This window comes from Scomber scombrus, chromosome 19 (genome assembly GCF_963691925.1).
Source record: "Scomber scombrus chromosome 19, fScoSco1.1, whole genome shotgun sequence".
NCBI classification, from domain to species: domain Eukaryota; kingdom Metazoa; phylum Chordata; class Actinopteri; order Scombriformes; family Scombridae; genus Scomber; species Scomber scombrus.
In genome coordinates, this window is record NC_084988.1 from 1,495,200 (window position 1) to 1,514,842 (window position 19,643).

General features: G+C 37.4%; 2 protein-coding genes and 1 pseudogene across 2 annotated transcripts in view; all 3 read left to right on the forward strand.

Annotated features, from left to right (window-relative positions):
- The window catches only part of klc1a (kinesin light chain 1a), a 64,126-nt gene extending 61,464 nt beyond the window's left edge, over positions 1 to 2,662 (forward strand). Inside the window, exon 16 of the mRNA XM_062440572.1 lies at positions 2,542 to 2,662. Coding sequence (XP_062296556.1) covers positions 2,542 to 2,607 — 66 coding nt within the window. The 3' untranslated portion in view covers positions 2,608 to 2,662. The remainder of the gene's footprint in view (positions 1 to 2,541) is intronic.
- A 9,802-nt stretch (positions 2,663 to 12,464) lies between these two features.
- Positions 12,465 to 13,701, forward strand: LOC134001228 (sialidase-3-like; annotated as a pseudogene).
- A 3,105-nt stretch (positions 13,702 to 16,806) lies between these two features.
- LOC134001230 (sialidase-3-like) lies at positions 16,807 to 18,173 on the forward strand. The gene is made up of 2 exons (XM_062440798.1): positions 16,807 to 17,031; positions 17,145 to 18,173. Exons 1-2 carry the CDS (start codon positions 16,807 to 16,809, stop codon positions 18,072 to 18,074), a joined length of 1,155 nt encoding a protein of 384 aa, XP_062296782.1. The 3' UTR covers positions 18,075 to 18,173.
- The last annotated feature ends 1,470 nt before the right edge of the window (positions 18,174 to 19,643 follow it).

The following is a 19,643-nucleotide window of genomic DNA, read 5'->3' on the forward strand; positions in this document are numbered from 1 at the left end:
AGTGATTATCCTGGTTTCAGACATTAAATCACCTCATCGAGTCAAGGAAGGAAGGGAGGAAGAAGGAATGAAAGGAAGAAAGGGAGGGAGGGAAGGAAGGATGCAAGGGAGCAGAAGGAAGGATAGGAAGGAGGAAGGAAGGAAGGAAAGGAGGGAGGAAGGAAGGAAGGAAAGGAAGAAAGGGAGGGAGGAAGGAAGGATGCAAGGGAGCAGAAGGAAGGAAAGGAGGGAGGAAGGAAGGGTGGAAAGAAGGAAGGAGAAAGGGAAAGAGGAAGGGAGGAAAGAAGGAAGGTAATGGGGAGGAAAGAAAGACAGAAGGAGGGAGGGAGGGAGGAAAGAAGGAAGTGAGGAAGGAAGGAGGAACGTAAAGAAGGAGGGAGGGAGAGAGGGAGGAAGGAAGGAAGGAAGGGGGATGGAGGAAGGAAAGAAGGAGAGAAGGAGGAAGGACAGACGGAAGGGAGGAAAGAAGGAACGGTCAAAACAGACAGGGTCAATTTGACCCGGGAGGACGACACAAAGGTCAAATAGTGAAGCAAAAAGTGACATTAAATTTGACTGCAGACCACAAATTCACACCTTCATGTCTCAGTGTTCAAACATAATAAAATCACAGATTAAAGTAGAAGATGAGGAAGCGACAGTGTATAAAACAACTAAATTATAGCTTTTAATCCTAAAATAAATCCCCAAAATACTTCCTTAACCCTCCTGTTGTCCTCAGGTCAAGGAAGGACAGGAGGAAGGAAAGGAGGAAGGAAGGAAGGAAGGAAGGAAGAAAGGAAAGGAGTAAGGAGGGAGGGAGGAAGGAAGGAAAGGAGTAAGGAGGGAGGGAGGGACGAAGGAATGAAAGGAGTAAGGAGGGAGGGAGGGAGGAAGGAAGGAAAGAAGGAAGGAAGAAAGGAGGGAGAGGAAGGATGGAAGGAACGAAAGGAGTAAGGAGGGAGGGAGGAAGGAAAGGAGGGAGGGAGGAAGAAAGGAAGGAAGGAGGGAGGAAACAAGGAGAGAAGGAAAGGAGTAAGGAGGGAGGGAGGGAGGAAAATAGGAAGGAAGGAAGGAAGGAAGGAAGGAAAGGAGTAAGGAGGGAGGAAAAGAAGAACAAAGTACAGAGAGAAAGAAGGAAGGGAGGAAAGAAGTATGGAAGAGGAGGGAGCAAAGAAAGGCGGAATGAGGGGAAGATCGAAGGAAAAATTAAAGAAAGAGGAAGGAAGGAAGGAAAGAAGGAACAGTCAAAAGAGATGGGGTCGATTTGACCCGGGAGGACGACAGGAGGGTTAAATCAAACCATCAAAGAGCTTTTTGCAGATACTTTTTGACCCGGTCTCACTGACATCATCTTTTCTCTTATTGTCGTCTCTTTCATGATTTTATATAAACTATATAATTTCCCCAGAGGCTGTTCTTGTTTTTTTTTTTTTTTATTTGTGGGCAAACCAGAGTCTTTGACGTGTCGGATTCATCACTAATGACAGATGTTGAGCATCAGTGTGACTAACAGACTAACTTCTCGTCATCATTAATGTCACTAATCCAGAGTATTAACAGAAACTGTGGTTTTAAGTCATGAGAGGAGCTTTAGTGATAACAGCAGCCTGTCTGTATGATATTAACCCTCCTGTTGTCCTCAGGTCAAGGAAGGACAGGAGGAAGGAAGGAAGGAAGGAGGGAAGGGATGTAAAGGAGTAAGGAGGGAGGAAGGAAGGAACGAAAGGAGTAAGGAGGGAGGGAGGAAGGAAAGGAGGAAGGAAGGAAGGGAGGTAAAGGAGTAAAGAGGGAGGAAGGAAAGGAGGAAAAGAGGAAGGAGCAAGGAGAGAAGGAAGGAAGGAACTGAGGGAAGGAGGGAATAAGTAAAGAGAGAAGTAGGGAGGAAGGAAAGAGGAAGGAAGTAAGGAGAGAAGGAAGGGAGGAAAGGAAGAAAAGAAGTAAGGAGGAGGGAGCAAAGAAAGAGGGAAGGAGGGGAAGCACTAAGGAAAAATGAAAGAAAGAGGGAGGAAGGAAGGAAAGAAGGAACAGTCAAAAGAGACGGGGTCAATTTGAAAAGTTATATTTTTTTAAACGGCATGTTCTCACTTTCAGGATGAGGAATTATTGATGTGTTTGACAAACTTAACTTGAGTAACATTTTATGGTTGTGTCGGGTCTTAAACACTTCCACCACTTTAGTAAAGAGCAAGCCAGAGCTGCTAACGTTAGCTTAAACTTAACTAAAACTTGCTAACGTAACCTGTAAACTCAACCTCCTAATGATGTGGTTTTGAAAGTAACATTAGGACATACTAATGATTTTAGAAAGGCTTAAAGAAAGACTCTAAATTCTTCAAAATGTGAATAAAATACGATCTAAAGCTTGATAGACCTGCTGTGAGGCGTCACGGCTACCAAGCTACGATCACTGTTTGACGTGAGGGATTACCGAAACTTCTACCAGCCTTGATCTTAGAACACATTTTTTTAAAAATTTGGGGGATTTACTTCTTTTTTGTACTAAATAAATCCATCTATCAGCTTTTAATTTAATTTCCTTTTCACTACGTTTTCCTCCAGGAACGAAATAATCGTCTGAAGAAAAGTCGCGACCTGAGTGCCAGCCACTGCGACTTGGCGCGTTGAAGGTTCTTTTTTTTCTCGATTCCCTTCCCAAAACCCGAAAGAGGGGGAAGGACGGACGGACGGACGGTTCTCCTCTTCGGGGGGGGGGGGGGGGGACGACATCATCGACCCTCCTCGCTGTAAATAGCTTTGTGAAAGCTTCATATGTCCGACATTATACTCCGGCATCTCACCACTGTACAGGTTTTAATCTTTCATTGCACTTTTTGAACGTTTGTGCTCTTAGACGGAGGGATTTGTGGTGTTTATTTTGTATCGATACATATCGTGGATCATGAGGAATATAAAACATACAGAGTCCTGCTGTGTGTTTTTTGGTTTAAAGTGTGTAAAATCTTGTTTCTGTCTACATGTGTGTGTGTGTGTGTGTGTGTGTGTGTGTGTGTGTGTGTGTGCGTGTAAACTGTATGTAATGTAAGCGTGTGCTGTGGTTGAGTGTCCGTGTGAGTAAACGCCCTCGCAGCACTATTTTAATATTTAATGCTACGCTCTCGCTTTGAATGAAGGCAGAAGCAGAGAGGAGTTTTAGTTTCACATTTTTAAAAGTAGAGACAAAGAAATGAGTCTCATTGGTTGAGTTTAACGTTAAAAAACTGCAAAGGTAAAGTTCACTGTAATAGTCTTTAATTATAAAAAATAGCCTTTTTAATTAAATTAAAATTTAAAAACTATGCATTATTTTTATGTGTCAGAGTTTTCCACCAAGCGACATAGAAGAAATATGTACGTAAAATGTATTTCAGTATGTAGTTCACCAAAAACGAGTACTTACATGTTAACGTGATAATCAGACTGCAACGGAAAAGTCCTGATGTCTTTTTACGGCTAACTGCAGCTCCGTTAGCTTCTGTACGTTTCCGAAAAAGTAAAACATGTTTGAGGAGTTGAGCATCCGTAAGATAAATAAATGTGTATCTATTATATAATTTACAGCACTTGCAATTAGAAGTTGGAATCTTTGTGAGCTTCACAAAGTTAAAGTAATAGTCTTGACTTTCTTTGGCGCCACCTTATGGCGTTAAGCAGTAATTGCAGGTGTTTTTCGGACCTCACTCGACCTCGCTCCCAGATATCCAAACAGTGTTGCTGTGTGACGTCACGCTAGCGCAAGCAAATTTAAAAGTCTGCCTACTCTCTCTCAGTGTTGCCAACTTGGCGACTTTCTCGCTAAATCTGGCGACTTTCCAAACTGTCTTAGCGACTTTTTTTCTCAAAAGCGACTAGCGACAAATCTAGCGACTTTTTCTGGTGTTATTGGAAACTTTTTTGGTGTTTTAGAGACTGAAGTGAAAGGACGTATAGCTCTGCAGTTACTGTCCTCAACGAGCTGCGGGTGCTGCCGTCAGCCCCTCCCCCGTCCCAAAGCACGCACAGGCAGTCAGGTTCACAGTAGCCTCGCGCAGCAGACCCAGCTGCAGTCAGAGCAGAGAGGAGACCCACACCACTCCGCACCCAGACTGCAAATAAATTGCGCAATTCCACCCTGCATAACAGTCTTTTGATTAAATGTAATATTCTGACATTTAACAATATAGAACAAAATTGATTTAAATTTAAAAAAACAAACCAATACTCAACATAAGAATATAAATTTGTAGTTCTAAACATATTTAGGTTTTTTTTATTTTATTCCTCTCTCCTACAGCGTCCATTATAATTACACGCAAATCGAAAATTATGCAAATTAGGTGATGACGTCATTTAGCGACTTCTAGCGACTTTTAGGACAGCCAATAGCTACTTTCCTTACTGAGGAGTTGGCAACACTGCTCTCTCTTCGAACTTAATACTGCAAAGGGAGAGCTTTTGTCAGCATACCACAGGCTCAGTCAACATTGTGTCATTCGGTGTTAGATAGTGACCAAAGTCATTTATTTAAATTAAAATCTTCAATATTATAGTCTCAAATAATTATTGTTAGCATATAAAACCTGTTATTGTACAGCCATGGCTGAGCTAGCTGTGGCAATCCGACTCAAAGCTGTTCAAAAATGTTAAAAAACAAAGACAAAATTGAAGTTAGTATTTATAGACATTCAGCACCATAACTATTTAAATTACTGATCTAATAAGAGGTATAACTGATGTTTTTGAAGTCTGTATAAATTTAAACTTGTGAGGTTTTCCAATATGACAGAAATCCCACACATTTAGTCACTTGTGCTCACTGTACTTACTGTCGACCGTCATGTCAAGAGAAGTTAACAAATCCAAAATCCAAAGTCACTGTTGCTCTCTGATTAACATCCAACGGTTTGCAGAGCTTCCAACATCATCAATAACACGATTATAAGTGAAACCAGTTAAGTTAAACTCAACCAATGAGAACAGTTCTGCCTCTGAAAGATGCTTTAATAAGTTAAAACTGACCGCTCTGCTGAGAACTTGTCCAGCAATGACGTCTTTTTGTAGGCCGACCCGGACGTTAGCTTATCTCAGCTCAGACTTCCCTCTGCAGATTTCCAATGAAGGTCCTGAAAAGGCTCTAAAACCTCAAAAATGTTACGATATTTGAGCCACAAGCTGTTAATACACAACTTTGACATTCACAACTGAAGTTTGAACCAATTTAAACACAACACGAGTCGTATTAAGACCCTTATTTCTTGCCTTATGATATGAAAACATCGGAAACCTGCGGAGGGAACCCGACTCGCAAATGCTCCCTCGCTGTTAGGACGATAAATAGTCTTCCTAAAATGTTCCATCCTGTGTTCGTTGCAGGTTTAGCTTTTGATGTATGAAGTTCTATGTTTACATTTGGGGTTTTTTGTAAATGATGTTTTTGTTCGTTTCTCTCCTAGCGCTGCTCTGAAGTGTTTTTCTTGTTTTTTAATATATATATATATATATATATCTTTCTGTAATAAGCCTTTGAGGATGGCAGTGCTGAGGTTGACCAGTTCGCTGCTACATTAAAAAATAAGGCAGGATGATAATTTTTTGCATTTATTGGCACATGAAAAAAGGCCGACCGGCTCATTCTCAGGATCGAGGCTGTAGTTTCACACACTGACAAAGTTTATAATCACTCCACGATTTTTTTTTTCTTGCTCGTTCGTGCCATTTCTCAAATAAATGGCAGCGGAAATGTTACAACGTTGTTTACTACCAGGTGTTAACGTCACGTCACGACACGACACTTTACCATGTGAGTAAAGTTGATTTTTTTTTTTTTTAGCTTATAATTGTAAACAAATTCAACCAAAAAAGTGCAAATTATAAATTATTTAATGAAATGATTATAACGCAAGAATTATAATGGATTATTTGTTTTGTTTTGTGTGTTTTTAGGAGTTAAAATACCAGTAATATATATATTTGCTATTACCAAAATAAGAAGGAATACTCTTGCTATATCTAGTTAAATGTAGATTAACACTTATATAACACTGTATACCAGAACTCAGTAGATCCAACGTGTTATTTAAAACTGGAATTCACTCACTGACCTAATAATAATAATAATAAAGAAGAATTTATGAATGAAAAAGTTGATTATTTGACCACAACCATAACTTTGGTCTAAATAATGAAGGATTAATTATAAAACTGTAAAAACAACCAAATTATTTTACCTGTTATTAATGTTTCTAGTTTTACAGCCCTTTTATTAACATTATATTACATGATGTTCTCTATGTATACGTGCTGTTATTTAAAGGGGGGCTTGGTAATGTGACAAGCTGGAACTGCAACAACAACACAAATCTTACATAAAGCCCCTTTAATACACATTTAGGATTATATTAAAGCTAAAGAAGTGTTGAGCTGTGTTAATGTGAGCTCAGAGGGTTCGTTATCGGTGGTTTTTGTATGTTTTTAAGATGAAAATGATCAGATAGTTTTAAAGCTGGGTATCGATTGGAAATGTTTTATACTTGTGCTGATGAGTTTCGGTACCAACACCAGGACTGTAGGACTTTTTACGATGCCTGACTTGGGAAAAAAATTCAAATTTTTACAACATTTTTTACTTAAACTGAACTTAAAATAGCCCAAATATTTTGAATTAAATCACAAACTGATCAAAGAATAAACGTTGGGATATACTTGAAATATTAAGCTGCAGGAATTGAACTGCAACAACAAAAACTTAATGTAGAGACCCTTTAATACACATTTAGGAAGAAGTGCCTCAGTTATATTGGCTCAGAGGGTTCGTTATTGGTAGTTTTTTGTATGTTTTAAGACGAAAATGATCAGATAGGTTTAAGGCCGGATATCGTTTGGAAATGTTTGATACTGGTGCTGATGTGATACCTGAGTTTCGGTACCGATACCAGCAAACAGTACTTTTTACGATGCCTAATGTAGGAAAAAAAATTCTAAATCTAACCACAAGCAGTAGTATGAAAACTTTAATTAAATTACAAACTATCAGGTCAAAGAATGAAAGTTGTGATATACTTGAAATATTCAGTTACAGACACATTTCGGATCAGTAAAAAAATATTGAGTTTTGACGCCCGGCCTTAATCAGGTTTAACCCTCGTCCATCTCAAAATAGTGTCAGGGTTTCCCAAAAGCACCTGTAGATTATATTTATGTAAAATAAAATAATAATCTCAGTTCTAGTTCATAAAAAACAACCAGTCAACGTTCTAACAGACTGACTTAAATACAACATCTCACTTTAGGGATCGGCGGCTTTTAAACTCATATAATCAAATCAGATCTTGTTGCATTTGCTTCAGTCTTCTGGAGAGTTTAGTTTTTCTCGCAGATGTTACATTAACTTAACGTTTTTTGGCAGGGGTGTGCAATAAACCTTTGTTTGACTTTACCCTTCTTTAGCAGAAAAACACTTAAAATCTGATTCTGATTCGATTCTGATGAAAGTGAATCAATATCTGGACCGATGTAGAGCATTTATATGAAGGAATATATTCCAAAATCATTATATGTCCCTTTTTTTTCTTATTTTAAAGAATTTTTTTTCATATTTAACATAAAAACACATACGACGACTTCATCCCTTAAAATGTAAATTATAAAAACCGAGTAGATTTGACAACTTTAATAATATTCATAGTGATTTTTTCCTTCTTTCCATGCAATAATTTAGTCAAAATAGTCAAAAAAATGTCTAATTTCTTGAATTAAATCCTTGCTTTTGTCTTTATATCGTTGACCTGCTCTTGAGTTGAGTGTTTTTGAAGCTTCTCGTTGACTGTTGATCAGTCTGCTCGTCAACCTGCTTTATGCTTATTTTATTTTGTCTGTATTGTCTTACTGTAAGGAGGCACATAACTTAATAATGTTATTGATGATCAGGGCAACATTTTGGGCAACTTAACAACTTTAATCTTTGTGTCGTCCTCCCGGGTCAAATTTACCCTGTCTGTTTTGACTGTTACTTATTTCCTTCCTTCCTTCCTTCCTTCCTTCTTTCCTTCCTTCCTTCTGTCCTTCCTTCCTCCCTCCCTACTTCTTTCCTTCCCTCATTCCTTTCTTCCTCCCTCCCTCCTTCCTTCCTTCTGTCCTTCCTTCCTCCCTCCCTCCTTCTTTCCTTCCCTCATTCCTTCCTTTCCTTCCTCCCTTCTTCCCTCCTTCCTTCCTTTCCTTCCTCCCTCCCTCCTTCTCTTTTTCTTTTCTCCCCCTACCTTCCTTCTTTCCTCTGTCCTTCCTCCCTTCCTCTTTTCCTTTCTCCCTCCCTCCCTCCTTCCTTTCTTTCCTTCCTTCCTCCTTTCCTTTCCTTCCTTCCTCCCTCCTTTCCTTCCTCCCTTCCATCCTTCCTTCCTCCCTCCCTCCTTCCATCCCTTCCTTCTTCCTCCCTTCCTTCCTCCCTCCCTCCTTCCTTTCCTTCTTCCTCCCTTCCTTTCTTGACTTGAGGACGACAGGAGGGTTAACAACAAAGTGAAGTGCCTTTTTTTTGGGATTAAACTCAACTTTTTTGCTGCAATTTGAAGCTTTCATAGTCACAAGAAAAACAGGTTTTAAAAATAGTCAAATTACCTAAATGTATGTGTTCATATGTTTGAATTTGACTGCTGTTTAAAGTTGCTTTTTAAATATTTCTTGTGACAATATGGTGTGTAATCGTCTGCATATACTGTAATTACTCCTGTGTGAGTAAAGCAGCAATATTGACACGTCGTCACGGACTCTGTTGCCCAATTTTAGGTGAAAGTTGACCCACATGTTGCCCTGCACATCACAGCCAATAGAGATCTAGAGGTTTGTGTTACAAAAGAAGGAAAAAACTCAAAATCTTGCCCTTAAATTACGACTTATAACCAGTTTTTTAGACTTTGAGTGATGATTATGAATGTAGATTTGTGGATTAATTGAAGCACAGACTTTGTGTGTGTGTGTGTGTGTGTGTTTCCTGTTAAAGCAGTGAAGGTAAAAGAAGTCACAGTCCGTCCATTTGTTTTGTCAGAGTGAACTTTCTCCTCTCTGGACCCTGTGCTGTGGAGTGGTAATGCTGGATGGATACAGTATAATCTCTGCCTTATCTATTTCTGATCATTAAACAGGCCTTGAATAACAACCTTTCACCTCTGAAGGTGCGATAACAGTGATTTTGACTTTGTACCAGATCTAATTAAACTAATAAACATTCTTAGTAACTTCTAACTAGTTACACCTGCATCTAATGATTCATCTGCTCTGTGTGTGTGTGTGTGGTTTATTTACTCAGCTCAGTGTTAAGCAAAGACATTTAGAGTTTGATGAATGTGTTTACATGTGCACTCATATCCTGGTTTTGATCGTATTCAGGATATGACGTTTACATCGTACATGATAAATCCTACCCTTGTATATACGACTTTCACACTATCCCAGTTTCTAATCATCTCTGTGCAGTTGTATGTTGATTTCTCATCATCTCAGCCACTATTATTCTTCAACTATTCAGAGCAGTATCCTGGTTTCTGTTAGAGTATATACAGTTTATTTATAGATAGATACATAGATACATATACGTTATTGATCCCATGAGAGAAATTGCTGTAATAAAAGTGCATTGAAACCATAGTTTTTAGTAACTCAAGTAAACAAACAAAAAAAGTGGCTGCCATCTTACAAATGATAAAGCTTAATCCAGGTTTCTGAAAGCAGGAAAAGGTGTTTACATGCACAAAAAAGTAACCGGATACTCCAAAAACCTGAGCTTTACCACATTAAAAAAAAGACCCAAATCTTTACCTGGGCTTTTTTCATTAGTCTCGTTACCATGACAACATATTTGGATGCTGCACCCTTCTAAGCTACCACTCCACAACTCCACAGGCTCCTTCAGCGTCCTCTAAATCCACATTTTTACGGGCACAATTATTAAATTACAGGTTTGAATGTCTTCTTCTTTTACATGTGTGTGTGTGTGTGTGTGTGTTAGGTGTTCCTGGATGAGACTGGCATTCATCATACTACTTTAATATAACTGCTGCTCCCCCTCCCCCGCAAACATGTGGGCTTTTCCTCTAATGATAGTGTCGTTAGAGAGTAATTATAATGGCCTTAACATACAGAGGAGAAACTGTGATAAAGCAGCGGGAATGGGCACTGTAATTTCATTAACAATTGACAAATCTTCACCAGTAAATTTACAACTACAACAAACTATGATGTGCTTTTTTTATTTTTTTTATTTACTCTCTAATTGCACTGTAATTAAGAGGTTGTATGTCTACAAACTGATGCTCTGCTACGCTCCCTTTTTAAACGTGAGCAGTAGTGATGTTTGTCCTGCAAATTATTGTACAGCTGAATTGTATTTGAAGAATAAAAAAGGTCAAATTCAGGACTTCTGTACTGTGTTTTTTTTTTTTATGTCTGCATGGTGGAAGGTACACTGTGCTTTTAGGGCTGCAAGTAAATGATTAATCTGCCTGTTCTTTTGATTAACTGGTTAATTGCGTCGTCTATGAAATGCTGTTAATTTGCTTGTTTTGTCCACAATCTATAAAGTTATTTAATTATTAGGAAAAATAGAAAATCCTCACATTTAAGAAGATGGAAGCAGATAATTTTTTGCTTGACAATGACTTAAGAAATTACTTAAACAACTGATCAATGATCAAAATAAACTGATCAATTTTCTGTCGATTGCAGAGAAGTCGTACTTTAGTAGTTGTCTCTTTTCCTCTGCTACATTTCAGACAGATATTCTTCTTTTTACTCTACAGCGACTTTAAAAAAACAAACAAAAAAAACATAAATTTTTGATGCACCGTGACACAGTCAGTGTGCTCAGTCAGTTTATATTTTTCCTGATAATACTTTACATCAATTTAACTAAAATTAAGACAGCAGTTTCCTGTATTTAGACTGTAATATTACTACTTTTAAGTGAGGATCTGAATACGTCCCGACAGAGCAGCTGAACCAGCTTCATGTTCACGTCCACACCAGCTCGTCCTGGAGGAGGTCAAAGTGCCTTTTCCTACACTGTTGATGTTGACGAATCAACAGACGCTCCTGCAAAGAGGGCAACAGGTTAACTAAAAAGTGTCAGTGCGTCATCCTTTTCCAACTTTAACTGATATGCACCTCCTTCCAGGATTGTATAAAAGTTGGCTGAGGTTGAGATGGTTTGACTTTTAACTGTGTATATGGGTTAAAGGACGTTTGTTTGTGTCCATGTGGTTTAGTTTAAATTTAAGGGGTTAAAATCTGAAAATAAACGTATGAATAACTTGCACACATTCTTTTTTTGTGGACCCAGCATCAAATTTCTGCTTTTAATCCATTTTGAGAGAATATATTAGAGGATTATGGCAAAAATGTCTAAGTGGTGTAACCATAAAAACGTTGTACCAAATAATTCAATTTGCTTTAAAACAGTAAATTCTCAATAAAACACCATATCAACTAGTTTGGCATGATCTTACATTATAACTTTATATTAAATAAAGCTAATGGAATACAATTGTTCTAAATATTACATTTAATCTGGTAACCATGGAGATCAGGAAACATTTACATTCATTAAATGAAGTAATTATTAGTTTAAGTTCACTTAAATACACTGTAGGTGATAAAATATGTAATATTTATCATTCTTTTGTGGTTACACCATTTGACATTTTCAGGAGCATTCAGTCTTACTTTTCGTTTAAAAAAAAAATGGTGCAAATGATATAAAACCAACAAAAATACTAAATGTACTGTATTTACCAAACCTGATGCTGCTTTTAAAGCTATTTTAAAGATATTTTTGAATTGATCATCCTACCAACCATTATTTTCCATTTGTCAGTCACAGTCACTTTCTTAAGAGTCATCATGCTTGAAGTTAATAATAATTTGTAAATCATTAAGGGTTAGGGTTATACATTTCTGGTTTAATAAACTATCAGGTCTGCTGTTATGAGCTTTGATCATTCATTATCAGATACATCATAGAGTAAATGGTCCACCTTGTTAGTCCCTATGAGGCACATAATAAGCTGCAGGTAGAGTTAACTGCAGCTGGGAAAGCTGCACTGACCAATTACTGTGCACCACAGGGCACAAATATATATTATTGCATGCTAATGATAGTAATTTTGTATAGTTTTTGTATTGTTTTATCGGTGCATGGTTGAAACATACACTGCTGCGATAGTTATATGTTCAACATTAGGGAAATAAACTACCAGGAAGTATTGTCTATCTTAATTGTAAAAAACCCTTATCAGTTTACCTTTGCTTCACTCCAAGAGTCCATAGACATGTTTCATTGTGTGTCGGCTGATTAAGGAAAAGAAAAAGCTGGAAAAATACTTCAGGTTGAGCAATAAAGACTCCTCCCTGCATCATCCAGACTTATATAAACCTTCAGGAGGCATACCTTGATGATCCTGGAGGAGTAAGCACGTCTTTCTTTCTTATTGTTCGCATCATCATTTTATACACAAACATCAACCATGGCAAACAAACCCTCATATCTCCTCACTCCAGAGCAATCCAGGAAACCTGTCTTTATAACTGTGGTGTACAGGATTCCTGCTCTAATCTACCTCGGAGACGACAAGATCCTGGCCTTTGCAGAGCACCGGAAGACTACAAATGATGCCAGCACAGTGGCGCTGGACATATGAACAGGAAAGGTGAACAGGAATAAGGAATCCAATCCTGCGGTGACGATAAAGGTGATTATCTACAGCAACTGGTTTATTTGTATATTACTTGTTACGACACAGTTTTTAACTGCATCTATGCTAAGTTAATCATTATATTTACACATCTCTTTTTTTTTCTTAGTGGTCAGAGCTGAAACCAGTTAAGGAGGCACATCTTTTTGGATTCCGTCCTATGAACCCCTGCCCAGTGTATGAGAAGAACAGCAAAACACTGTTCCTGTTTTTCATCTGTGTCAAAGACGGAGTCTCAGAGCAGGATCAGATAAAGAACCACAAAAACGAGACCCATCTCTGCTACATCAAGAGCACTGATGATGGCCAAAACTGGAGTGAGGTGAATGATTTGACTGACAAACTGGGTGAAATCAAGCAGTGGGACACGATGGCTGTAGGGCCAGGCCATGGTATTCAAATGGAGAGTGGTAGATTGATTGTCCCACTTTGTGCTTATTATCGTGAAAACTCTTCTCCCATCTCCCTCTGCCTGTACAGTGATGATCGGGGTAACACTTGGAAATTGAGCAAGAAACTTAAGATGAAATCCAATGAATGTGAAATGGCAGAGATTTTTGATGATAAAGGCAAGAGCAGAATCTACTGCAATGCTCGTAATGCAAAGTATCGAGTAGAAGCTGTCAGTGAAGATGGAGGTAAAGAGTTTAGCTCCTTCGATAAAAAACACCTAAACGACACAAACACAGGCTGTCAGGGAAGTGTAGTCTCCTTTCCAGATCAAAGTGAAGTGCAGCCAGTTCATAACAAGTGGCTCCTCTTCAGCCACCCGACTGATAAGTCCAAAAGGGTTAATTTAGGAGTGTATCTGAACAAATCCCCACTGGATCCAACACAATGGTGCAAACCCTTGATCATCAACAGTGGACCCAGTGGTTATTCAGACCTGGCTTACATTGATGATGGTTGGTTTGTTTGTTTAATGGAGTGTGGGGAGGATAAAGAAACTGAGCAGATAGCATGTCGGATTTTTAGCTACAATGATGTGGAGAAGGCCATTGCAGAGTAGTCTGAGGTGAAGCCTTCTGACTAAACAGCAGAGAGAAAATCGGGGATGCAGTCTTTGTCAATTACACCCCAAAACTATTAAACAAACTACTTTTAGATATAAGGGAAGCCAGTTCACTAAATATTTTTAAGAGAAAGCTTAAAACTTATCTCTTCACTTTAGCTTTTAATTAGCTCTTCTATCAGTTACTACTGCACTTCTTTTAATAGTTGAATTTACTTGATTTTATTTTGTTGTTTTTACCATCCACTATTTTTTATTGTTAAATATATAACATTAATATTATTACATGTTTTTATATTTTTTCCTCCCCAAATAGTTGTATTTGTAATGTTTTTATTTCTTTCTTCTTTCTTTTCTTTTTTGAAACATTGCTTTTATGTTCCCTTGATGTGAAACACTTGGTGTATATTGTATAAACGGTGCCATACAAATCAAGTTGTCATTATTATTATTATTATGGGTATTTTAAAAAGGAGACCTTTTCTCGTCACAATGATTATTTTAATATGCTGATTTTATTGTGCTACTGATGTAAATTCAACACATACGATATTTAGAGGGAGCTTAATGTTGCTTAGTATATAAAAAAGTTGTTTTATGAGTGGTGAATGGTTTTATTTCTTGTTTTTTTACAAAGGAAACTGATTTTGCCAAGAAACAACAACATTAACATCACATCACTACTGTGTTTATCATAAACTAGTCCATATTATTGTAAGTCTGTAAGAATATTATAGAAAATGCCTGTTTGTTAGAGATCACAGAGATCTGTTGAAATCTGTTGAAATCTGCAGCTGAAAAATAAGTCATGGGTTTGTTTGATTGTACTTTCATATTTACTGATGCATAAAACAGAACTTGTTCTTCAAATAATAAAATATATTCATATAATGAAAAGTTGTTTTATAGCATCTTTGTTCCTGAAAATGATCCATTACAGGTTCGAGAATAAACATCTCACATTTCTTAAACAAGTAGGATCAAGTTTCCTGTGAGACTGAATATTTAAAAAATAGCTGCAATGACCTGACTGAAAATCATCTGGCCCAGTCAGCCTTTACCATGTCCCCCTCTAGTGTTTAGGAAGAATATAACCCTTTAACCAAGTCAAATACATGGCTCCTACAACAATAATAACCCTTACATTAGTGTCTGCGAGTCATGGTGTAATAGGTTTATCTGCCCAATCAAGCAACAATTAAGGTATGTATTATTTCTTTAATGATTTACTTAAACGACTGAAGAGGCTGTTCAGAGTTTAGACTTTTAGTTACTCAGAATTAGGGCTGGGCGATATATCGAATATACTCGATGTATCGCGGCTTATTCTCTGTGGGATGTAGAAAATGAATATTGTGAATATTCAAGTGTACATTCAATTGTCACGCAGTTGCTTTTAGTCGCATTGAACTACAGTTTTTTCTCACTCTTTCTTATCTCTCCGCACAGAGAGATAAATCAAGCAAACCTAGTTACGTACATCACATTCTGATGGCTACTACTGCACTTCTTTTAATAGTTGAATTTACTTGATTTCATTCTATTGTTTTTACCATGTACTATTTTTATCGTTAAATATATAACAGTAATATTATTACATTAATGTTTTTATTTTTTCGTCCTCATATAGTTGTATTTGTAATGTTTTTATTTCTTTCCTCTTTCTTTTCTGTTTTAAAAAAAAAAACATTGCTCTTATTTTATGTTCCTTTTATGTGTAACACTTGGTGTATATTGTATAAACGGTGCCATACAAATCAAGTTGTCATTATTATTATATTATTATTATGGGAATTTAAAAACGTTTTTTTATATGAGACTTTTCCTTATCACAATGATTATTATAATATGCTATGATTTTATTGTGCTACTGATATAAATTCAACACATACGATATTTAGATGGAGCTTAATGTTGCTTAGGATGTATTAAAGTTGTTAATGAGTGGTGAAAGGTTTGATTTCTTTTTATAGGCATTATGTCATCACTACTGTGTTCATCATAAACTAGTTTATCATAACTGTCTGTAAGTCTGTAACAATATTATAGAAAATGTCTGTTTGTTGGAGATCACAGAGATCTGTTGAAATCTGCAGCTGAAAAATAAGTGATGGCTTTTACCTATTGACCACACATAATACTTTAAGAAATTGTCAACAGCAGCAGAAAGCACACACCATTCATAGATTACTTTTAAAGCACTTCCTGTTCAGTGAACCAAACTACATTCAGAGTGTATGAATGTAATTTCCCCTCCATAAGCAGGTATTACTTACAGCCTGAAATGCCTGTTTGGTTGAGTTGACTGATACTTGAAGTCTGTTGCAAACACACACCTCTATTTAATCTTTATTTAATCAGTAATCACCCAACAACAAGGGCCCGGGACAACAGACTTGTTTGCCCCCCCCCCCCCCCCCCCCCCCCCCCCCCCTCATGGTTTAGTCAAATTTAAAAGGGGTTAAAATGTGAAAATAGACGTATAAATAACTTGCACACAAATTTTCTGGTTTTCTAATAAACTATCAGGTCTGCTGTAATGAACATTGATAATTCATTATCAAATAAATCAAAGACTAAGTGGTCCACCTTGTTAGCCCCTTCTTAGTCCCCTTGATGCAAATAATAAGCTGCAGGCAGCATTTGATAGAGTTCACTGCAGCTGGGAGAGCTGCACTGACCCATTATTGTGCACCAGAGGGCACAAATACAGTATATATTATTGCATGCTAATGATAGAAATGGCAGTTTTTGTATTGTTTTATTGGTGCATGGTTGAAAAATACACTGCTGCGATAGCTATATGTTCAACTTTATGGAAATAAACTACCAAGAAGTATTGTCTGACTTCAGTGTAAAAAAAACCCTATCAGTTTACCTTGGCTTCACTCCAAGAGTCCATAGACACGTTTCATTGTGTGTCGGCTGATTAAGGAAAAAAAAAAGCTGGGAAAATACTTTCAGGTGGAGCAATAAAGACTCCGCCCTACATCATGCAGACTTATATAAACCCTCAAGAGGCATACTTTGATTATCCTGGAGGAGTAAGCACGTATTTCTTTCTTATTGTTCGTATCATCATTTTATACAAGAACACCAACCATGGGAAACAAACCCTCATATCTCCGCACTCCAGAGGAATCCAAGGAAACTGTCTTTACAACTGCGGTGCACAGGATTCCTGCTCTAATCTACCTCGGAGACGACAAGATCCTGGCCTTTGCGGAGCGCAGGAAGACTATAGATGATGCCAGCACAGTGGCGCTGGACATGAGAACAGGAAAGGTGAACAAGAATAAGGAATCCAATCCTGAGGTGACGATTAAGGTGATTATCTACAGCAACTGGTTTATTTGTATATTACTTGTGACGACAGTTTTTAATTGCATCCATGCTGAGTTAATCATTATATTTACACATCTCTCTTTTTTTTGTCTTAGTGGTCAGAGCTGAAACCAGTTACCAAGGCACATCTTCATGGATGCCGTCCTATGAACCCCTGCCCAGTGTATGAGAAGAACAGCAAAACACTGTTCCTGTTTTTCATCTGTGTCAAAGACGGAGTCACAGAGAAATGGCAGATAGAGCACCACACAAACGAGACCCATCTCTGCTACATCAAGAGCACTGATGATGGCCAAAACTGGAGTGAGGTGACTGTATTCACTGAAAATGAGTTGGATGAAATCAAGAAGTGGGACACAATGGCTGTTGGGCCAGGCCATGGTATTCAAATGGACAGTGGTAGATTGATTGTCCCACTTTATGCTTATTATACTTGTTGCTTTTGCTGTTACTGTTGCTGTTACTGTGATTCTTCCTTTGCACTCTGCCTGTACAGCAAGGATAAGGGTAACACTTGGAAATTGAGCAAGAAACTTAAAATGAAATCCAATGAATGTGAAATGGCAGAGGTGTTTGATGATACAGGCAACAGCATAATCTACTGCAATGCTCGTCATGCAAAGTATCGAGTAGAAGCTGTCAGTCAAGATGGAGGTAAAGAGTTTAGCTCCCTCAATAAAAAACACCTTAGAGACACAAACACAGGCTGTCAGGGAAGTGTAGTCTCCTTTCCAGATCAAAGTGAAGTGCAGCCAGGTCATAACAAGTGGCTCCTCTTCAGCCACCCGACTGATACGTACAAAAGGGTTAATTTAGGAGTGTATCTGAACAAATCCCCACTGGATCCAACACAATGGCGCGGACCCTCCATCATCAACTATGGGCCCAGTGGTTATTCAGACCTGGCTTACATTGATGATGGTTGGTTTGTTTGTTTAATGGAGTGTGGGGAGCAGACAGAAACTGAGCAGATAGCATGTCGGATTTTTAGCTACAATGATGTGGAGAAGGCCATTGCAGAGTAGTCTGAGGTGAAGCCTTCTGACTAAACAGCAGAGAGAATATCGGGGATGCAGTCTTTGTCAATTACATCCCAAAACTATTAAACAAACTACTTTTAGATATCAGGGAAGCAGTTCACTAAATATTTTTAAGAGAAAGCTAAAAACTTATCTCTTCACTTTAGCTTTTAATGAGCTCTTCTATCAGCTACTACTGCACTTCTTTTAATAGTTGAATTTACTTGATTTTATTCTATTGTTTTTACCATGTACTATTTTTATTGTTAAATATATAACAGTAATATTATTACATTCATGTTTTTATTTTTTCCACCTCATATAGTTGTATTTGTAATGTTTTTATTTCTTTCCTCTTTCTTTTCTGTTTTTTTAAACATTGCTCTTATTTTATGTTCCTTTTATGTGAAACACTTGGTGTATATTGTATAAACGGTGCCATACAAATTAAGTTATCATTATTATTATTATATTATTATGGGAATTTTAAAAAGGTTTTTTATAGGAGACTTTTCCTTATCACAATGATTATTTTAATATGCTATGATTTTATTGTGCTACTGATGTAAATTCAACACATACAATATTTAGATGGAGCTTAATGTTGCTTAGGATATATTAAAGTTGTTGATGAGTGATCAAAGGTTTGATTTCTTTTTATAGGCATTATGTCATGACTACTGTGTTCATCATAAACTAGTTTGGTTTTCTGTAAGTCTGTAACAATATTATAGAAAATGTCTGTTTGTTAGAGATCACAGAGATCTGTTGAAATCTGCAGCTGAAAAATAAGTCATGGCTTTTACCTATTGACCACACATAATACTTTAAGAATTTGTCAACAGCAGCAGAAAGCAACCACCATTCATAGATTACTTTTAAAGCACTTCCTGTTCAGTAAATCAAACTACATTCAGAGTGTATGAATGTAATTCCCCTCCATAAGCAGTTATTACTTACAGCCTGAAATACCTGTTTGGTTGAGTTGACAGATACTTGATGTCCAAACACACACGTTCCGCTCTATTTAATCTTTATTTAATCAGTAATCACCCAACAACGAGCTCATTGTGGCAGGTCTTGGGCTCAACTCATATATCACATATTGAAGAGAGAACAATATGTCATGCAGTATTTTAAGAAGAATGCCTTTGTTCTGCACATTTGGTTTTCCCGAAGTTCATATTCCTCTTACCACGTAACATCTTACGCCTCCTCTGTCTCCTCACACTGAATGTTGGTGTTAATGAGTTGTAATTATCACCCCACCTTCTCTACAGATATAAATCTTGTGTCTGTGAAGTTCACTGACACGGAGAATGTACTTCAGTTTGTGTCCACTTAGTTTTCTCATTTCAGATCCTGCACTACTTTATATGACCACTAGATGTCCTGAGTTAATTATTATGAGCTTGATGTCATAGATATATATAGAACATATAGTTCTATATATATCTATGCTTGATGTAGTGTGAAAGTAAAAGTTTCTGTAGAAGCTGCTTTGATAAATGAATCACCTTCATCTCACATTTTAATACCATGTTTCCCTTTCCCCCAAAAAATGACACAAACAGC

What these genes read in the sequence shown, in the direction of transcription:
- LOC134001230 (XM_062440798.1), top strand. Translation starts at nt 16,807, where the DNA reads ATGGGAAACAAACCCTCATATCTCCGCACTCCAGAGGAATCCAAGGAA. An exon ending in ATCCTGAGGTGACGATTAAG is followed by an intron (nt 17,032 to 17,144) that starts GTGATTATCTAC and finishes TTTTTGTCTTAG; the next exon opens with TGGTCAGAGCTGAAACCAGT.